This window comes from Bos indicus, chromosome 22 (genome assembly GCF_029378745.1).
Source record: "Bos indicus isolate NIAB-ARS_2022 breed Sahiwal x Tharparkar chromosome 22, NIAB-ARS_B.indTharparkar_mat_pri_1.0, whole genome shotgun sequence".
NCBI lineage: Eukaryota > Metazoa > Chordata > Mammalia > Artiodactyla > Bovidae > Bos > Bos indicus.
The window spans coordinates 35,836,280-35,853,202 of record NC_091781.1 but is presented as its reverse complement, the minus strand read 5'-3'; the positions used below and the strand labels follow the sequence as shown (position 1 = coordinate 35,853,202).

Sequence of the window (16,923 nt, the reverse complement as noted above, 5' to 3'; positions counted from 1 at the left end):
TTATCTTTACTGAGGAAGACATATTATTACTGTTTCTATTTTATTTTGCTTTTGAGAAAAACACTGGTCATAGCCCAGTACAGTAGTTTCAGGACCTAGTAACAGGCCATGGCTTGTGGTATGCAGCAAACTTACTAAGATAATGGCTCCTAAGTGTTTATCTCGCCTGTCCTAACTTGCCAGTAATGAACTCCAGGTCCCAGACAACTGCCTGTGTTTCTGCTCCACTTGGATGTCAGATGGGCATTTCACAGTTACCATGTCTGAGAAGGCACCCTTGATGCCTGAGTTCAAGGCCCATCCACTCCTACCTCAGTACACACATCTCAACAAATGGTCCCTCTGTCTATCTACCTGCCCCAGCAAGAAACTTGGGGGTCATTCCTGGTTCCTCTCCTTTCCTTTCCTTCTTCAGCAGGGCTCAGCAAACTGTAGCCCCAGGACCAAATAATGTTTTCTTGGAACACAACCAATCCATTTGTGTTCACGTCATCTGCTACAATGGCAGAGGAGAGTAGTGGTAACAGAGAATGTGGCCCACAAAGTGAAAATACAGACCATCTGGTCCTTCAGAGACAAGAGTTGGCCAAGCCTTATCTTGAGTCAACCTACCCAGTGCTGTCAACTCTCCTGAGCACTCCTTAACACTCCTTAAACACCACCCCCGACCCCCAACTTCCTTCTGTCTCCATGGCCATCACAAGAGTTTACACTGCAAACACCCTTCTCCAACCACCACAATGGCCCTACTGGGTCTCCCCTTCCACATCAATTCCTCTAAAATATATTCTCAACAAATATGCCAGAGGGATTGTTTAAAATGTTAACGAGATCTCATCCTTGCATTTCTTAAAACCAGACATCACACAAAAAATAAAATCCAAATTCTAGACCCTGGTTGCTGGTCTCTGAAGCTCATCACCACTCCCCTTGCTCACCTTTCTTCAGCCACACTGTCCCCCATTCTAGTTCCTTCTTGGGGCCTTGGCATTAACTGTCCCTTGTTCCTGGAATGCTGTTTCCTTCCTTGTGGTCACTCAAATCTTGTCACCTAATTGAAAGCAGCCCTACTCCTCTGTCACTCCCACACCACTTCATCCAGTTTCCTCACAGCACTTCTCTCTGGATGATATTTTCTTGCTCATCTGAATATTTCTGCCCTTTTTCTCCTTCCTGTAGAATAAAAGGGTCATGAAATCTGCAGTAAACTTGTTTGGTTTGTGGATGATCTGTTTCATTCCCAGCACCTAGACAATGCCTGGCCCACAATGTTTAGGAATTTGTCCCCCCCAAAAGGGAAAACAAAAGAACCTCTTTACATTTAAATGCAGACCTGTAGGTAGAATGAGTATTCTACAGCCCACTGCTGCTGCTGCTGCTAAGTCACTTCAGTCGTGTCCGACTCTGTGCGACCCCATAGACGGCAGCCCACCAGGCTCCCCCGTCCCTGGGATTCTCCAGGCAAGAACACTGGAGTGGGTTGCCATTTCCTTCTCCAATGCATGAAAGTGAAAAGTGAATGTGAAGTCACTCTGTCATGCCCAAATCTTAGCAACCCCATGGACTGCAGCCTTCCAGGCTCCTCTGTCCATGCGATTTTCCAGGCAAGAGTACTGGAGTGGGGTGCCATTGCCTTCTCTACAGCCCACAGACCAATGCAATAATTCTAACTTGAAATTCCTACACTCTTCCAGAAAGGGGAGACAACGTCACCACTCCTTAATGAAGATTATAAATCACATATACATTTATAATAAATAATGCACAAAAGCAAATAACTTGGTGCATTAAGTTTACATTTAATCACTAAGAAATTATTAGGTAGCACACTGGATTTAATAAGAGGACTTGACTTTCAAAATTACTAGAAAAACCAAGCATCACAGGTAAGCGGGGAGGTCAATTAGTTTGAGATACCAAACCAGATAAACACACCAAGATGACATCTACACCTTCCTTTTTTAAGTAGAGGTCTGACAAACTGTAAATTGCTGATAGTTCATGCAGCAGATTATATACTATTTTATATATAAGAATTTAAGGTGAATTTTTGTGTTAAAGTTTCTTCCCTTTTTGGGGTAAAGATACTTTACATAATATAATAATGTAAATTAAACTCCTTAACAGCAGTCCAGTATAACACATGAGATGCTTCGTGGCCAGGTTAAAAGCTGATAAGCTATCTCAGGACTGGAACACAGCAGATCGCCCAAGCACTAATATGTTTCAAGTGTTTCATGTTCTCTGAGTCTCAATTCCTTGTGACCCCCTAACATCCAGTTAACACATGTAGACAGCTGAGAGCAGTACCTACACATGGAAAGAATTTAATAAATAGGACCTATTATTATTATCATCTGTATAAAAGAAGTACATTAACCATGAAGTTGCCTTCAATTTCATATTTTTCTGCTTTAAAAGGCATTAAAAACAAGAGAAAAGGTAAAATGAAGGATAATCAACATAGCACTTTTGAGGGCAAAATAATCAAAATCTCTAAAGCAACACTGTCCAACAGCATTTTCTACGAGGATGCAAAGATTCTAAAACTGCACTGTCCAATATGGTAGCCATGGGCCACATATGGCTCTTCAGTTCTTGAAATGTGGTCCATCAGACTACATTTTCCATTGTATTTAACTTTAATTAAATAGCCACATGTGGATAGTAACAACTGCACTGGACCTGGAGAACAGGCTTAATTGGACCATGATTCACTGTCATGTAATGTATTTCTTTGTCATTTATTTATTTACATGAAGTAGAGTTGATTTACAATGTTGTGTTAGTTCTAGGTACATAGCACAGTGATTCAGTTACATACACACACACACACACACACACACACACACAGGCTTCCCAGGTAGCGCAGTGGTAAAGAATCCACCTGCCAATGCAGGAGACTCAAGAAATATGGGTTCGATTCCTGGGTCGGGAAGATCCCCTCGAGTAGGAAATGGCACCCTGCTCCAGTATTCCTGCCTGGAAAATCCCACAGAGGAGCCTAGCAGGCTACAGTCCATGGGGTCACATAAGAGTCAGGCATGGCTGAGTGACTAAGCACACACATACACACACACGTGTGTGTGTGTATGTGTGTGTGTAATATTTTTCAGACTCTTTTCTCTTATAGGTTATTATAAAACATTTCCTATGCTATACCGTGGGTCTTTGTCGTTTATCTATTATATACATAGCAGTGTGTATCTATTAATGCCAAACTCCTAATTTATCCCTTCCCTTTGGTAACCATCAGTTTGTTATCTACTGTCTGTGGGTCTATTTCTATCTTGTATATAAGTTCATTTCTACCATGTTTCCCTTGCCATTTAGAACAGCCCATGATAGAGGGATGGGTTTTGTAGGCCAAGAAGCCTGGGTTGGAAGTCAGGCTAGGTCACCTTCATGCTCTGTGATTTCTGAGGTGGTCCATCTCCTGCTGCCCATCTTCCCAGCTCTAATGATAAGCGCTCATCCCAGAAAGTTCTGTCCAAGATGATGAGGACTTATGAAAACAAATGGCCTGACATTAATTTCTATTTTTCTTTCAGTATAGAGAATTTTCTGAAGACCTACAATGTGCCAGGCACAATTTTAGGTGGTGAGGATCCAATCGTGATTGAGACCCAGTCTTTGCTCTCACGGAGGAAAGGGCAGAGCATGATGGCGGTGGACACTGTTTGCTATGTAGCAATCAGAGCAGAAGCCTGAAGGACAGCAGGGAGAGAGCCCCGTGGCTCTCTGCAAGAAGAAATACACAAACAGAAAAAACAGCAGCTCTCGGCTGTGACACAGGACTTTGGAGTTTCCTCTGAATGATGGGACGTCATCCTGACACTAGCAGTGACTGGAGCCAATTGACTTTAAATCACTCTAGCTGGAGAATGGACTACAGGAAGCTTCGAGACCTGTTGCAAGGCCACGGCAAGGCCAGGTGCCACATGATGGATAGCAGAGGCCGGGGAAGACAGGGGAGGATGACAGGACAGAGGAGGGGGACGGGATGGGTTGTGCTGATGTGAATACACAGGACTCTCCACCTCTATTAGGGTATCACTCAGCCAGCAACCTGAATTTTCCTTTCCGAGGCCCAGCAGCTCAACTGAAGAGATTCTGGCAGTCAAACCTTAAGTGGTGCAATTTGCAATTCATTCTCCAGTCCGTGACCAGAGGGCAAAGAGAACAGAGGCGCCAGATAACTGGGGTTTAACTCTGAGGCAGGGCACAGCTCACTGCAGTTCTAATTATGATGGTTCTACATCGTTTCAGACAGAGGAAAAACACACACAAAGAAGAGCTAATGCTAATCATGTGCTTGGATGATGAGATTAGATATTGCTTTCCCTATGTGGATCGATGACGATTTAATCAACTAAATATCATCATTAATTTGTATGAAAATTAAGTTGCATTAATTTGCCACGGACTTCAGACCTCATTCATTCCTTTATGTATAAGGCGTACTGCTCAACAGTTACGGTATTGGAGCTTCTCATCTAAAAGCCAGGAGGCTGCTTAACATAGTGGGTAAGACATTTGTCTTTGGAAGTAGAATCGCTGGGTTCAAATTCAGCTGTGTGATTCCGGGTAAATCAGTGAGCTTCTCTGGGCCTCAGGATCCTCTCCTCTTAAGTGGAGGTAGAGACTTCCCTGCTGCTCCAGTGGTTAAGACTCTGCCTTCCAATTCTTGGGGTGTAGGTTTGATCCCTGGTCAGGGAACTAAGATTCCACATGCCTTGGGGCCAAAAAAACAAAACATAAAACAGAAGCAATATTGCAACAAATTCAATAAAGACCTCAAAGATAAACAAATAAAAATGTAAATGATTTCCTATTTAAAAAATCGTTAAAGGGGAGATAAGGTTTTAATCAGGCTCCCCTGGTGGCTCAGCAGTCAAGAATCCGCCTGCCAATGCAGGAGATGCATGTTCGATCCCTGAGTCAGGAAGATCCTCTGGAGAAGGAAATGGCAACCCACTCCAGTATTCTTACCTGGAAAATCCCATGGGCAGAGGAGCCTGATGCGCTACAGTCCATGTGGTCACAAGAGTTAGACACTACTTAGCGACTAAACAACAACCAGGTTTTAATCACTTCAGAGGGCTAGACATGTAAAATGTTTAGAACCAAGTCAGCCTGGCACACTGTGGAAGCGTTTAGTGTTTTTATTACAGAAGCTTTAAGCAAGGGAGTGTCTTATACATACCAACTAAACCAGAAATTTCCCTTTTGCTTTATATACTAAGCAATTTTAACTGTGGAGTCGCAACACCTACAGCAAAAGCAATTCCTTTTTTTCCCCCTACCAATCACTGCCTTCATTTCCCACAGAGCCCTGTTCAGAATCACACTCCAAATGGATGCTTCCACTATGGTCGTGACAACGGGATGCTAAGAGGTTTATTTAAGTGTGTATGTATCGCTTGTACCACGGTAACAATTCTGGTACATAGTATAACCAATAATGTTTTTAACACGATCATTACTATCACTACCACCATTTTTATATCTAATTTATTGTCTTTTAACATCTCTCTCTTATGTTTCAGAAGTTATGAAGAGTGACTGTGAAGCTAAGAAATTAATTTTCTAATGTGACTTGCAGAGGAAGTTAAATTTATCCAGTTGGTATTTAACTGAGACCTTACTACATACAAGGTTCCCCATGATGTCCAGAGATACAAAAGTACAAGTTGGATAGAGTCTTGCCCTCCAGGAATCCTAGCATTTCATTACTTTACATTCAGATCCTAAAATTACTCAGTGTCCTGACAAGAGCACTCAGTAAACAAAGCATCACTTCTAATTCCGTTTTGATCAGCTAAAGCCACTCGGGGGATAAGCTCAAAAGAAGCATCTCTGAGACCAAGTCCTCCTTTCTAACCTCCTCTAAAGTAGAAAAATATCAAATTTGGGAGCTGCAATGCACCTTAGCAAAGATGGAGAAATCTGTTGCTTAGAAAGTAGACTTTAGAAGAAGAATATTACTTAGAAATGAAAACAACTGTTAAACTTTATAAACTTATTTAACTTCCATTTATATGTCACAGAATCTAAATGAGAAGGAATCAGGAGGGCAGGAGCCTAAGACTGATTCCAATTCTGATTTTATATCAGAATTGCTGGTAGAGCTTCTAAAAAAAAAACACAGGTGCCTGCACATCGTGTACTCAGATTAAGATTCTGCAGATAAAGGATAAAACTCTTTTTAAAAAGAGAAAAAGTAAGCTACCACACTCAGGGGCTTCTGATACTAGATAAGATCAGTAACACACTACTCATCACGTGACTGCTTCTAGGTCCGGAACTGGCGCAAGTGCTACTTTTTTCAGATGACTTGCCTAAAGTCACAAAGGGAATAAAGGCAGGAGTTGGAATTTAAACTTGCATCATCCGACTCTCAAATCTTTCTTTCCTCTACACGTCAATGAAAGTACTGGCATAAAATTAGAGCGGTTATCCTAAAGATGATCTAGTTCAAAATATTCTTTTCTTTCCTTTTTTTTTTTAAGATAAAGAAATGAGTCTCAGGGCAGGAGTTGTAACCCAGTCAGAGTTATAGAGGAGTTACAGGCAGAGGTTGAACTAGAGGCAGACTCCTGGAACCCTAGTTTAGCTTTTTCTTTTAAATAACACTTAAAACAAGATGATTAAAACACGCTTACTCCTTGGAAGAGAAGCTGTAGCAAACTTAGTGCATAAAAATCAAAGATGTCACTTAGTCAACAAAGGTCCATTACAGTCAAAGCTATGGTTTTTTCAGTAGTCATGGATAGATGTGAGAGTTGGACCATAAAGAAGGCTGAGCACCAAAGAACTGATGTTTTCTAACTGTGGTGCTAGAGAAGATTCCTGAGAGTCCCTTGGATTGCAAGGAGGTCAAACCAGTCAATTTTAAAGGACATTAACTCTGAATATTCATAGGAAGCACTGATGCCAAAGCTGAAGTTCCAATACTTTGGCCACTTGATGCAAAGAGCTGACTCGTTGAAAAGGCCCTGATGCTGTGAAGGTCTGAGGGCAGGAGGAGAAGAGGGCGACAGAGGGTGAGATGGTTGGATGGCATCAAGAACTCAATGGCCAGGGGTTTGAGCCAACTCCAGCAGATAGTACAGGACAGAGAGGCCTGGCACGCTACAGTCCATGGGGTTGCAAAGAGTCGGACATGACCTAGTGACCGAACAACAACAAACACAAAATGGTATGTACTTTCTTTTTTTTTTAATTTGGCCACGCTGAATCTTAGTTGTGGCATGTGGGATCTAGTTCCCTGACCAGGGAATGAAGTCAGGCCTCTTCATTGGGAACTCAGAGTCTTAACCACTGGACCACCAGGGAAGTCCTCAGTTCAGCTTTTTCAATACACATATTCTGTCCAAGTAAAACACACATTCTTCTCTTTCAAAAAATATTCCAAGTTGTCTCTTGAAACAAGAGTATTCTGACTCCACCCCCAATGGTATCAAAGCATCGCACTTCCTACTAGGTAGAAATTAGCCAAATACACAAAATACACAGGGGGCACAGGTAGTTATGCTACATATAGTATAATCCCTTTTTAAAAGTAAAAAACCTTTATGAAACAAATTCTTCATCTTTTGTAAATTAAAAAAAATTATTCAAAACAATAGTAATAACCTTGTAGCACCATTTTCCAAACATAAAAAAGACTCTAGACTCACACTGGTGTCAGGTGATGGGTCTTCTGAATGCAAATGCTCTGTGAAAAATTAAGAAAAATAAAAGGCATTCTCCTGACTGGACAGCAGAGGGAGAAGGAGGAATGGACTGGCCATGGGACGATGGGAAGCCAGGCTAAGGAAGAAGGGGCTGCCCTTTATAGAGCTTGACTGCTGGCCACAGACACGGCCTTGTTTACGGAGAAGACACCTATAAACAAATCAGTAACGATCCCAACTGACAAGCTATGGATGGACACCCCCAGCAAGCCCAAGCCTGACCCAGAGAACTGTCTCCAGAAATTTACAAACAATATTTCAACCTCTGCTTATTTTCAGGTTGGCAGGAGGGAGATGGAAAGAAAAACAAAACACACCTGATCTCAACCAGAACAAAAATAAAAAATGAGTTTAGGAGACTAAGAGTGAAAACCAAAATGCAAATGTAGCTAAGTTTTGCCCCAAAGTAGAAAGACAACTTCTTTAAAGCACAGAAAGTACCATCCTTGAGATATAAAATCCTGAGAATCAAGCCAAGTGTGGACTTAATGAGTTTATCAATCTGCTTACCAGGAATTAAGACACAAATGAGATTCATTAGAAAGAATCAGTGAAGTGGCCATTTGCTTTCTCATTTAACCTAGCTGCTATCCTTATTGATCATCAAACCTTCTCATTTACACTCCCATCATACAAGAAGAATGATTAAAATGCCAGCCCTGATTCAAATAACTGATATATGGCAGAAACAAATATATTTCTATGCTTTCTAGAAAGATTAATAGTAGCTGGTGCTGGCTTGCCACGGGAGGATGTACAAACGTTCTATCCGATACATAAATCAAACGCAAAGCATATAGCATATTTTAAAGACTGCTGATGTTACAGTGATTTTAAATTACTCAGGTTCTGGAATAAACTATGCAGATCTTGACTAATGTGGTAATGTATTCTGGAGCTTCTCTTGTTAATTTAATGTTATAAGGTAATGGCATTAACTGAAAGACGGTCTGAGGAATTAAGTGAGAAAATAAACATATTTGAAATCAAGGGTATTTTATTTTTAACCCATACTTTATTGATGAATAGTCTGATCATTTCCATTGTATTTCGCTGTGGTTAAGATTCTTTAATATGCTTCCCTGTACACTCTTTAAAAAAACTTTTTAATTTTATTATTGGAGTATAATTGCTTTACAATGTTGTGTTAGTTTCTGCTGTACAACAAAGTGAATCAGCTAGGGATATGTTTTTATAATGAGTTGTTTGCTGGCTTGGGCAGATTCATTACAAAATGGTTCCATTAACCATCGTGGTTTAGTAGATTACAATGATACTTTGTTTTTCGTCCCTTCAAAATTAAATTGAATGGAAAAGAAAAACTGAACGAAATGACAAAAGAAATGGAGGGGCAAATAAATGAAGAAGGAGAACAGTGTGATTTGTAATGTCAAATGAGCAGTGGCTGAATCAGAGATGCCCTAATGTACCAAAAACTATTTACAAGTTTCCAACTTGCTGGCCACTAAAACCAGCAAATATGCAAAAATCAGTGGTATTCAGAGTTAAGTAAAGCAGAATACTGGACTGGAAACCCAAGAATCCAGGTGAACTTCTCAATCCTGCTCTTGGTTGGTACCTGCCTACCTTTTCAGGGACATGGTAAACATGGCCTGAGAGGCGCATGTAGGTTTGAAAAGCACTTTGTAAACTGCTCTCCTGCTTTTGAGTGCCAGGTACTACCATCCTCCACCCTCTCCCCCTCCTCATCCTTAACCTCAGGTCACTTCCTGTTACATTTTGGTCACTGTTTAAAACACATCTGTGAAATCAAGTGATCTGGGTACAAGAAGACACTTCAAAATATTATTGGTAGAAATAACTCTTTGAAAAAATGTGCAAATGGCTTTTATACCTGTTTAAGAATGGTGAACTGAGCACTGTGATTCACAAAGACAGTTCTGAATTCTGGATTCCCTTCCAACAACCCCAATCATTTTGATCACAGAACACACAGTTTCATGAGAGCCCAAGATCATCGCTGTTGCAACATACACAAGCTTTTCCATCTCAGTGAAACAGAGAGAAAGTAGAAGTCTGGTCCTGATCTTTTTTCAGAGGGTCAGAATACTCTGTGCATAAACACATCATGTTGGCAAGAGTCAGGGGAACTACCAATCTCCTGCCCATTGTGGGGGGTAATCAGTCAAGATTGGCCACAAACACTGACCCAGGAAATATTTCTCAGTGTGAGGTCCTGGAAGTTCTGGTGGGACAGGGGTGGGGGGATGGGGGTGCTGACAGGGGAAAAAGAAGAAAGTCAACTGTCTCAAGATTTATTTCGAATACCTCACTTCTCTGAGATTCTTAACCACTTCATCAAAATGTGGGTATGCTGAGATGTTTTTAATATGATTCATGGAACTGTTGCTCCCACCAAGGGAAATAATAATCACGTGTCCATTCATTTATTATCTGTTCATGCATGAACACCTAGCAGGAGTCAGGTACTATGTTAAATGCCAGGGACAACTGTCAACATGCAGACATGGGCCCTGGCTTTAAGGATATTAGATTCTAATGAAAAAGGGAAAGCAACAAAGAAAAATAAGAAAATGTACAAAACAACGGCTTGCGATAATAATGACTATGATAAAAGCTAACAAGAAATGGAGTGATGCAACAGGGATTACACAGGATTGCTGGGGGCTACTTTAGAGAAATAATCAGAGAATCCCTCTCTCAGGAGGAGACTTGAGTGAGACTGAGCCAGCCAAGTGAAGAGTTGGGGAAAAGTTTTCCAAGCAATGGAAACAGAAAGTGCAAAGGCCCTGACACAGAAGGGCTTAGAGAACTGAAGGCATCACAGAGAAGCCAGGTGGCCAAGCACACTGAGGAAGGGAGAGGAGTGTGAGATGAGGCTGGAAGAGTGGACAAGAGCTACATTTCACATGCACGCTGTGCAGACCAGGTTCAGGAGACTTACAGGATAAAGGTTTTCAAATCTTAACGGGTTTTAAAAGGCACAGTTTGATTTACGTTTAAAGGAAATTGAAACAGAGCAGGATACTATGGTTCTTTCCCTCCAGGTCTTCCACCTGTCTTTTGTCCATAGAAAAACTTTAGTCAAAGATTAAGTTTAATTGGAGAAGTGAGAAAATGCAGAAGCAAATGAAAACAATCAAACAGAACCAAAAAATATTAGTTTAGTCACTAAGCAAAATCAGGGACCTTGAGGTCTTCCTCAATGGCTACAAATAGCATTTGGAGCCATATCCTTTGAGCTGTTTTATAAACACTGAAACCCTCATCAGATGGAATAAGCTAACTACCTGATGATCAGAATGTAGCCATGACATAGGCTGCCACAATTCTGAGAACCGGCCTCAAAAAAACGGGAATAAACTGACCCTGGAACTGAAAACTAACTGCCTTTGAAACAATCAAGATGACACTGATCAGACCGCTGCATGACCAATTTTAAGACGACAGTGCTATTTCCACATGTAGCCTCTTCTCTCTGCCTATACACCTCCTCCTCCTGCTATAAAAGTTCTGGCCCACTGAATGTCAGTGGGGGAGGGGCAGGTGGGACTCGGCCTCTGGACTTGAGTCCACCCTCCCTCAGCTTGCCCGCCTCCAAAACAAAGCAAATTTTCCTTTCCACCAGCCTTGCATTTTTATTGGCTTTTGAGTCTCGAGCAGCTGGATCCCACTCTCAGCAACAGTATTACCCCATGTGCATGCCCTTTGTATAAACACATAATGTATAAACATAACCTTTAGTCTAAAGAGGCTAGCATTTGGAGAAATCAGAAGGCATTTTGAATGCATTTCCCAGTATTTAAATAAAAATGATCTTAAAGGAGTAGACATTTAGAAAGCCCCAAAGAGCCACCTGATAAGCAGTATATATAACAATGGATGTAAGGTTTTAAAAAAATGAAACAAAATAAATCTACATACCTCCTCGTTGCACCAATAATGTGACCTCACTTCCCTTTGGACATTCGATGAGCATGTCCACGACTTGGTTGTGAGTTAGGGCCTGCACATTCTTCTTATTAACTTCCACTATAAGATCCCCTTCTTTCAGGCCTCGGCACCTTGGACTGTCAACAATCTGTTTCACTCTTTGGCCGCCACCCCCAGGACTGTCCGCGATAGTAAAACCAAAACCCATTGGCCCTTTCACTATATGAACAGTTATGAGTTCTGGCTGAGTGGCTATGGAGGAAGCCAAAGAGACAGTGTCAGTGGGGTAACCATGGGAACCATTTGAAGCCACATCCGCAGGGCTGCTTGGCCTGGCATCCTTCATACTGCTGACTTTGCCTGTTTTACTACTGTGACTAGCTGGCGAGTCATAGGTCTCTTGCCCATTCACAATAATTGGTTCTTTATCCAGAATGGCCACCGAAGTCACTAAACTCGTGTTGGGGTCATCTGGGTCAAAGGGTAGTGGATAACCTCGGCAGAGTTCAAGGTCCACGCTGGCACCGATGGGAATGGACTGGAAGATTTTCACAACTTGTGCATGCGTGTGTCCCAAAACACAGGTGTCATTCACGCTCACAATTACGTCTCCTGCAAAAGAGTTGGGGATTAAGAACACTGCCCAGGAAAGTCTATCGATTTTATACTATAAAATCCTACCAATAAGAAGTTGAACTGAAATTGGATTAGGGGGTGATACTGCAAGGCACGAAAAGACAGCTGCTACTACTTTGTTTATGCTAATAAGGCATTCTTGTAGCATTTACCGGCTTCCCTGCTAATGGGAGTATAATGATCATTGAAAGAACATTTGAGCTTTTTCGTTAAAAAAAAAAAAAAAAAAAAATCACTGCAGAATACCAAGTTGAGAATTCATTCATTCAAATGGATCTGCATTTTTAGTAAATTACTCCTTTACTATACTCATCAGCACCCTAACAGTTACCCAAAAGGGAAAATGTTAAAGCAGCTTCAAAGGTTTTCATCTATACCAGGGAACACATTTACGTAGTACAGTAAGCTTGCTCATTCGCCAAGTTTTTAAAGGACAATGACAAGCTCAAGAAATCATGGTGTTGTCTGGTCCTGACCACAGAGGACCATGTGGTGTCTCATACCTGTTTCCATCTTGCCATCCAGGGCGGCAGGACCATCTAGGACCAAGCTCTTGATTTGTAGAAACTCGTCAGGTTCATCCCCTCCAACAACTGTGAAGCCAAAGCCACGACTGCTTTTCCGCAGCTTTGTGTGAATGAATTTGCCTTTCAACTCTGAAGGGTTTCGTGTAAAAAAGGGTTTGCCTGCATCAAAACAAGATGTGGAAGGAAGGTCACCATGAGTGAAAAGATGAAGTAAATAAGAAATGATACAAGTTAGAGATCTCTCTCCAAACTCCTGTGCTGGGGCATGGGGGCACAGAGGTGTTTCAATAAAGCCCTTCTTGATTTCAGTTATAAGGGAATTCCCAGACCCTTTAGTGTAAGGAGGGGGCTAGGGTTCACTGTGTGTCAGCACAAAGATCAAAAGAAAATATAACAGAAGGATGACATTGGTGTCCACTGTCTGACACAGATCCTTGGTCTTGTTTCATGTAGTTTGATAGCAACTGATCTGCTATGAGGCCCTTCAAAAAAAAAAATGGAGTGGGTCTTTGCTTTGTGTCTTTTGTTTTGTTACAGATTATATTTTCTACTATGGCTTCCAGTGTATTGTTTTGAGTTTGGCTCCCATTTGTAGAGTCAATTACACAATAACTTTTCAAAGAGAAAACTCATTCTGAAAATAAACAGATGATACCAGGAGACATAGTATGGTCACAAAGAATAACTCATATAAATAAAAAATGGAGAATCATGGGACTTCCCTGTTTGTCCACTGGTTAGGAGGTCTTCCCTGTGGCTCAGTTGGTAAAGAGTCTGCCTGCAATGCAGGAGACCCGGGTTCAATCCCTGGGTCGGGAAGATCCCCTGGAGAAGGAAATGACAACCCACTCCAGTATTCTTGTCATGGGGAATCCCATGGATGGAGGAGCCTGGTGGACTACAGTCCACAGGGTCACCAAGAGCCAGAAACAACTGAGTGACTAATACACACTCTCTAAGACTTCACCTTCCAGTGCAGGGGCCTGGGTTCATCCCGCATGCCCGGGTGTCTGAGAAGATTGTACACGCCCCAGCACAACTAAGCCTGTGCACCACAACGGCTGAGACCATGCAACAAATCACTGAAGCCTGAACAACCTAGAGCCCGTGCTCCAGGACAGGAGACACCACCACAATAAGGAGCCCACAAATCGCAACTAGAGAGCAGGCCCCCGCTCGATGCAACGCGAGAAAGCCCATGCACATCAATGAAGATCCAGCACAACCAAAAATAAATAAATAAATAAACAGAGCATCGCTATTTTAAAAATTAAAAGGAGTCACTATTTTGAATTGAATTCTAAATTCAACTGATTTTTCCTGTCCATTTGCATCATTTAACAATTTGTGAAATAGCCTAGGTATGTCCAAAATCAGTTGTCTCATTAAAAATAAATTAACACATATACAGCTAAATAGCTTCTAAACATTTAGTGAATTCTCTTGATAACATTCACAAACAACATTTTATACACAAACCCAATATTTTATTTTGAGTTTGGGCCTTTCTCTGTAATTGAGAAGCTCAATTGAATTTTCCTGATTATTCCAAAGTAGTGAACATCATTCTGGGCTCAGACTCTTTCAGCTCTCCTATTATACTTCCTGTCTCCTGCCCTTGACACAGCTTCCCCATATGCCCTATTACTTTACTACCAAAAATGCTATCTAAAAAAAGGAGAAAAGAATCTCCATGTCTCCATATACCCCTGCACTAGGAGGCTGGCACACAGGAAGGCAAGTTATTTTTGGTTAGCTACATCTAAAAGGTCTTTTTAAAAAGGTCTCTGGGAACACATACAATTTTTAATTGCACATTTCAAAAGTCTCTGGCTCTTAAGAAGGCTTTTTTAAATTGCCTGGAGTCACAGGTCTGCTCACTAACCTCCTCCCCTCTACTGTAGTCCCAAGGCTGGCTGGAAGCACGACAAACTACAGTCTTGTCACCATGGCAAGACCGAGCTGGATTCACCATGTGAAGGCATCTGCCAAAGCACCAGGGAAGGGATGTCAAGCTCAGTCAGGGATTGTACTGAAAGAGTTGCCATGGCAATGACTAGATGGAAAATTGAGAACCATTCAGATAACCCCCGAATTTCCCTTTATGGGATATGCGAATAACAGCTATTCTTGAAGCAGAGGCTACTAGGGAAAGCTTTAAGGAAAACACATATTTCACTTAGGCAAAGACATCAATAACCATCAACTTTTCAGTGAGACACTCTCTGACCCCTTATTAAATACTGCAATATCTCCTCCAGCATTCACAATCCCCCCTACCTGCTTTATTATTGATCTCAGCATTTATCACCATCCTACATGGGATACAGCTTACTCACTGATTGGGAGTTTTTTCTCCCTCTCCCCCATACCCCACTGCAGGAGAGGCACAGCACATGCTCACACGTACAACACTAGAACCAACTCCACAAGGATTCCTGATTGCACGTCCAGAGTGTAAATAAAACATGGCCTGTTTCATTGCGTGTGCTCCAAAAATGTGTGTTGAATGAACGAATAAGAACACAAAGAAATGGAATTTAACGTGTCTTTGAGAAGGCTGCAAGAGGTGGCTGGGTGTGTAAGTTTTTCACCCTGATTATAGCAAAGTTAGAAAATGTAAAAATCTGGCAGTTTATCTAAATGAATATTTTAAAAAGCCATTAGCATATTTTGAGTTGAGAATGCTTTCAGCTTAAAAGAGACATGAAGAGGACTTTGAAATTACACACTGACTTTCTGTTTCAACATTTAACTAGGGAGGGAAGATCAGAGGGTTCCACATTTATGCACATTTTATTACGTTTTATTTACAGGTAGGTCATCAGTTACTGTAGCTTTGGAGAAGTGCTTTTCTATATACAAGCAGTGGAATGAGGAGCTCTCTGCTGCAGCCTGGTGGCACATGTAATTTTCTAAGACAGGCTAATCTGCTGACTAGTCACCAGTTGTAAGATCTGGTGAGGTGGAAGGATCACCTGGGTAGCTTTTTTTTTATGTATTCATTTCTAGGGCCTGCCCTGGATTCACTGAATCTGGAACTTCTGGGTCTCGGCCCAAAAACATCTACTCATGAACAACCTGTAGCTGCCTGCTTCTCCGCCAAGTTGGCACTATTCTTTGAACTAGTGTGTGAATACCATAGAACAGTGTTGCCCCAGAGTACTTCCTGTGACACAGGAAATGCTCGGTATCTATACTATCCAATACAGCAGCCGCTAGTCAAAAACGAGGCTTTCCTGACCCCTTGAAATGTGGCCAGTGGAAACAAGAAACTAACTTTTTTATTTTTTAAAACTGGAATTAACTTGTATTTAAAAGGTAACATGTACCCAGTAGCATCCAAACTGAATGGCATACATTAAGACGATGAGGTATCCCACAAAATAAAAAAAAAAAAAAAACACAACAAAAAGGTTTAAGTCAGAAGTTAAACTGTTCCTAAGGACACCCAGGGTTCAAATCTGTGCTCTACTACTTCCTGGCTGTGTGTGAATTACTAAACCTCTCTCTGCCTGAGTGTCGGGTGTATAAGTGGAGATAATGAGGGTACTAACCTCACTATTTACACGATAGTTGTAAGAAGGAACGGTGACAGGTAACATAGCTGAAGTGCTCAAGGAGGTGCCCTGATGCATAAAAAGAGGTTATCAATGTAGGTTATTATTTTGTTGATGGTGGTGGTGAAATGGGTAGGGTGAAGGGGTAGCTGCAAAATCTCTGAGCATAAAGCTGGAAGCTGGAGAGACTTCCCAAGAGCAAATCTCTTTAAAGTTAACATTTTCTGAGTTTGAGAAGGATACTCTCTTGATCAGAGGAAAGTTCAGTTGAGCAATGAACTCGGCAAAATTAATACCAAACAAATCTAACCCTATTAGCTACACAGCTTCTTCCTGAGAGTACTGTCAGGAACACAGACCAGGATGCTTAACAGGTACACAGGGAACTCAGAGTTGTAACCTATGGTGATAAAGCCCAACTTAATGTTTCTTACAACTGTAGCTTGGAGTCAGAGAGTATGGATTTAAACTGGCTTCTATGGTATTGGTTATACTTTGAAGATTACGATTATGCTTGAAAGACAACAATCAATACAGAGACTATAG

The 16,923-nt window shown here is 41.5% G+C and overlaps 1 protein-coding gene across 18 annotated transcripts in view; it reads right to left on the bottom strand.

Moving 5' to 3' along the window:
- MAGI1 (membrane associated guanylate kinase, WW and PDZ domain containing 1) overlaps positions 1–16,923 on the bottom strand; it is a 640,650-nt gene that overhangs the window by 67,421 nt on the left and 556,306 nt on the right. For all 18 annotated transcript variants that reach the window (XM_019984506.2, XM_019984508.2, XM_019984507.2 and 15 more), the window contains 2 exons: positions 12,794–12,976; positions 11,646–12,266 (listed from right to left, as the gene is read on the bottom strand). In XM_019984506.2, coding sequence (XP_019840065.1) covers positions 11,646–12,266; positions 12,794–12,976 — 804 coding nt within the window. The remainder of the gene's footprint in view (positions 1–11,645; positions 12,267–12,793; positions 12,977–16,923) is intronic.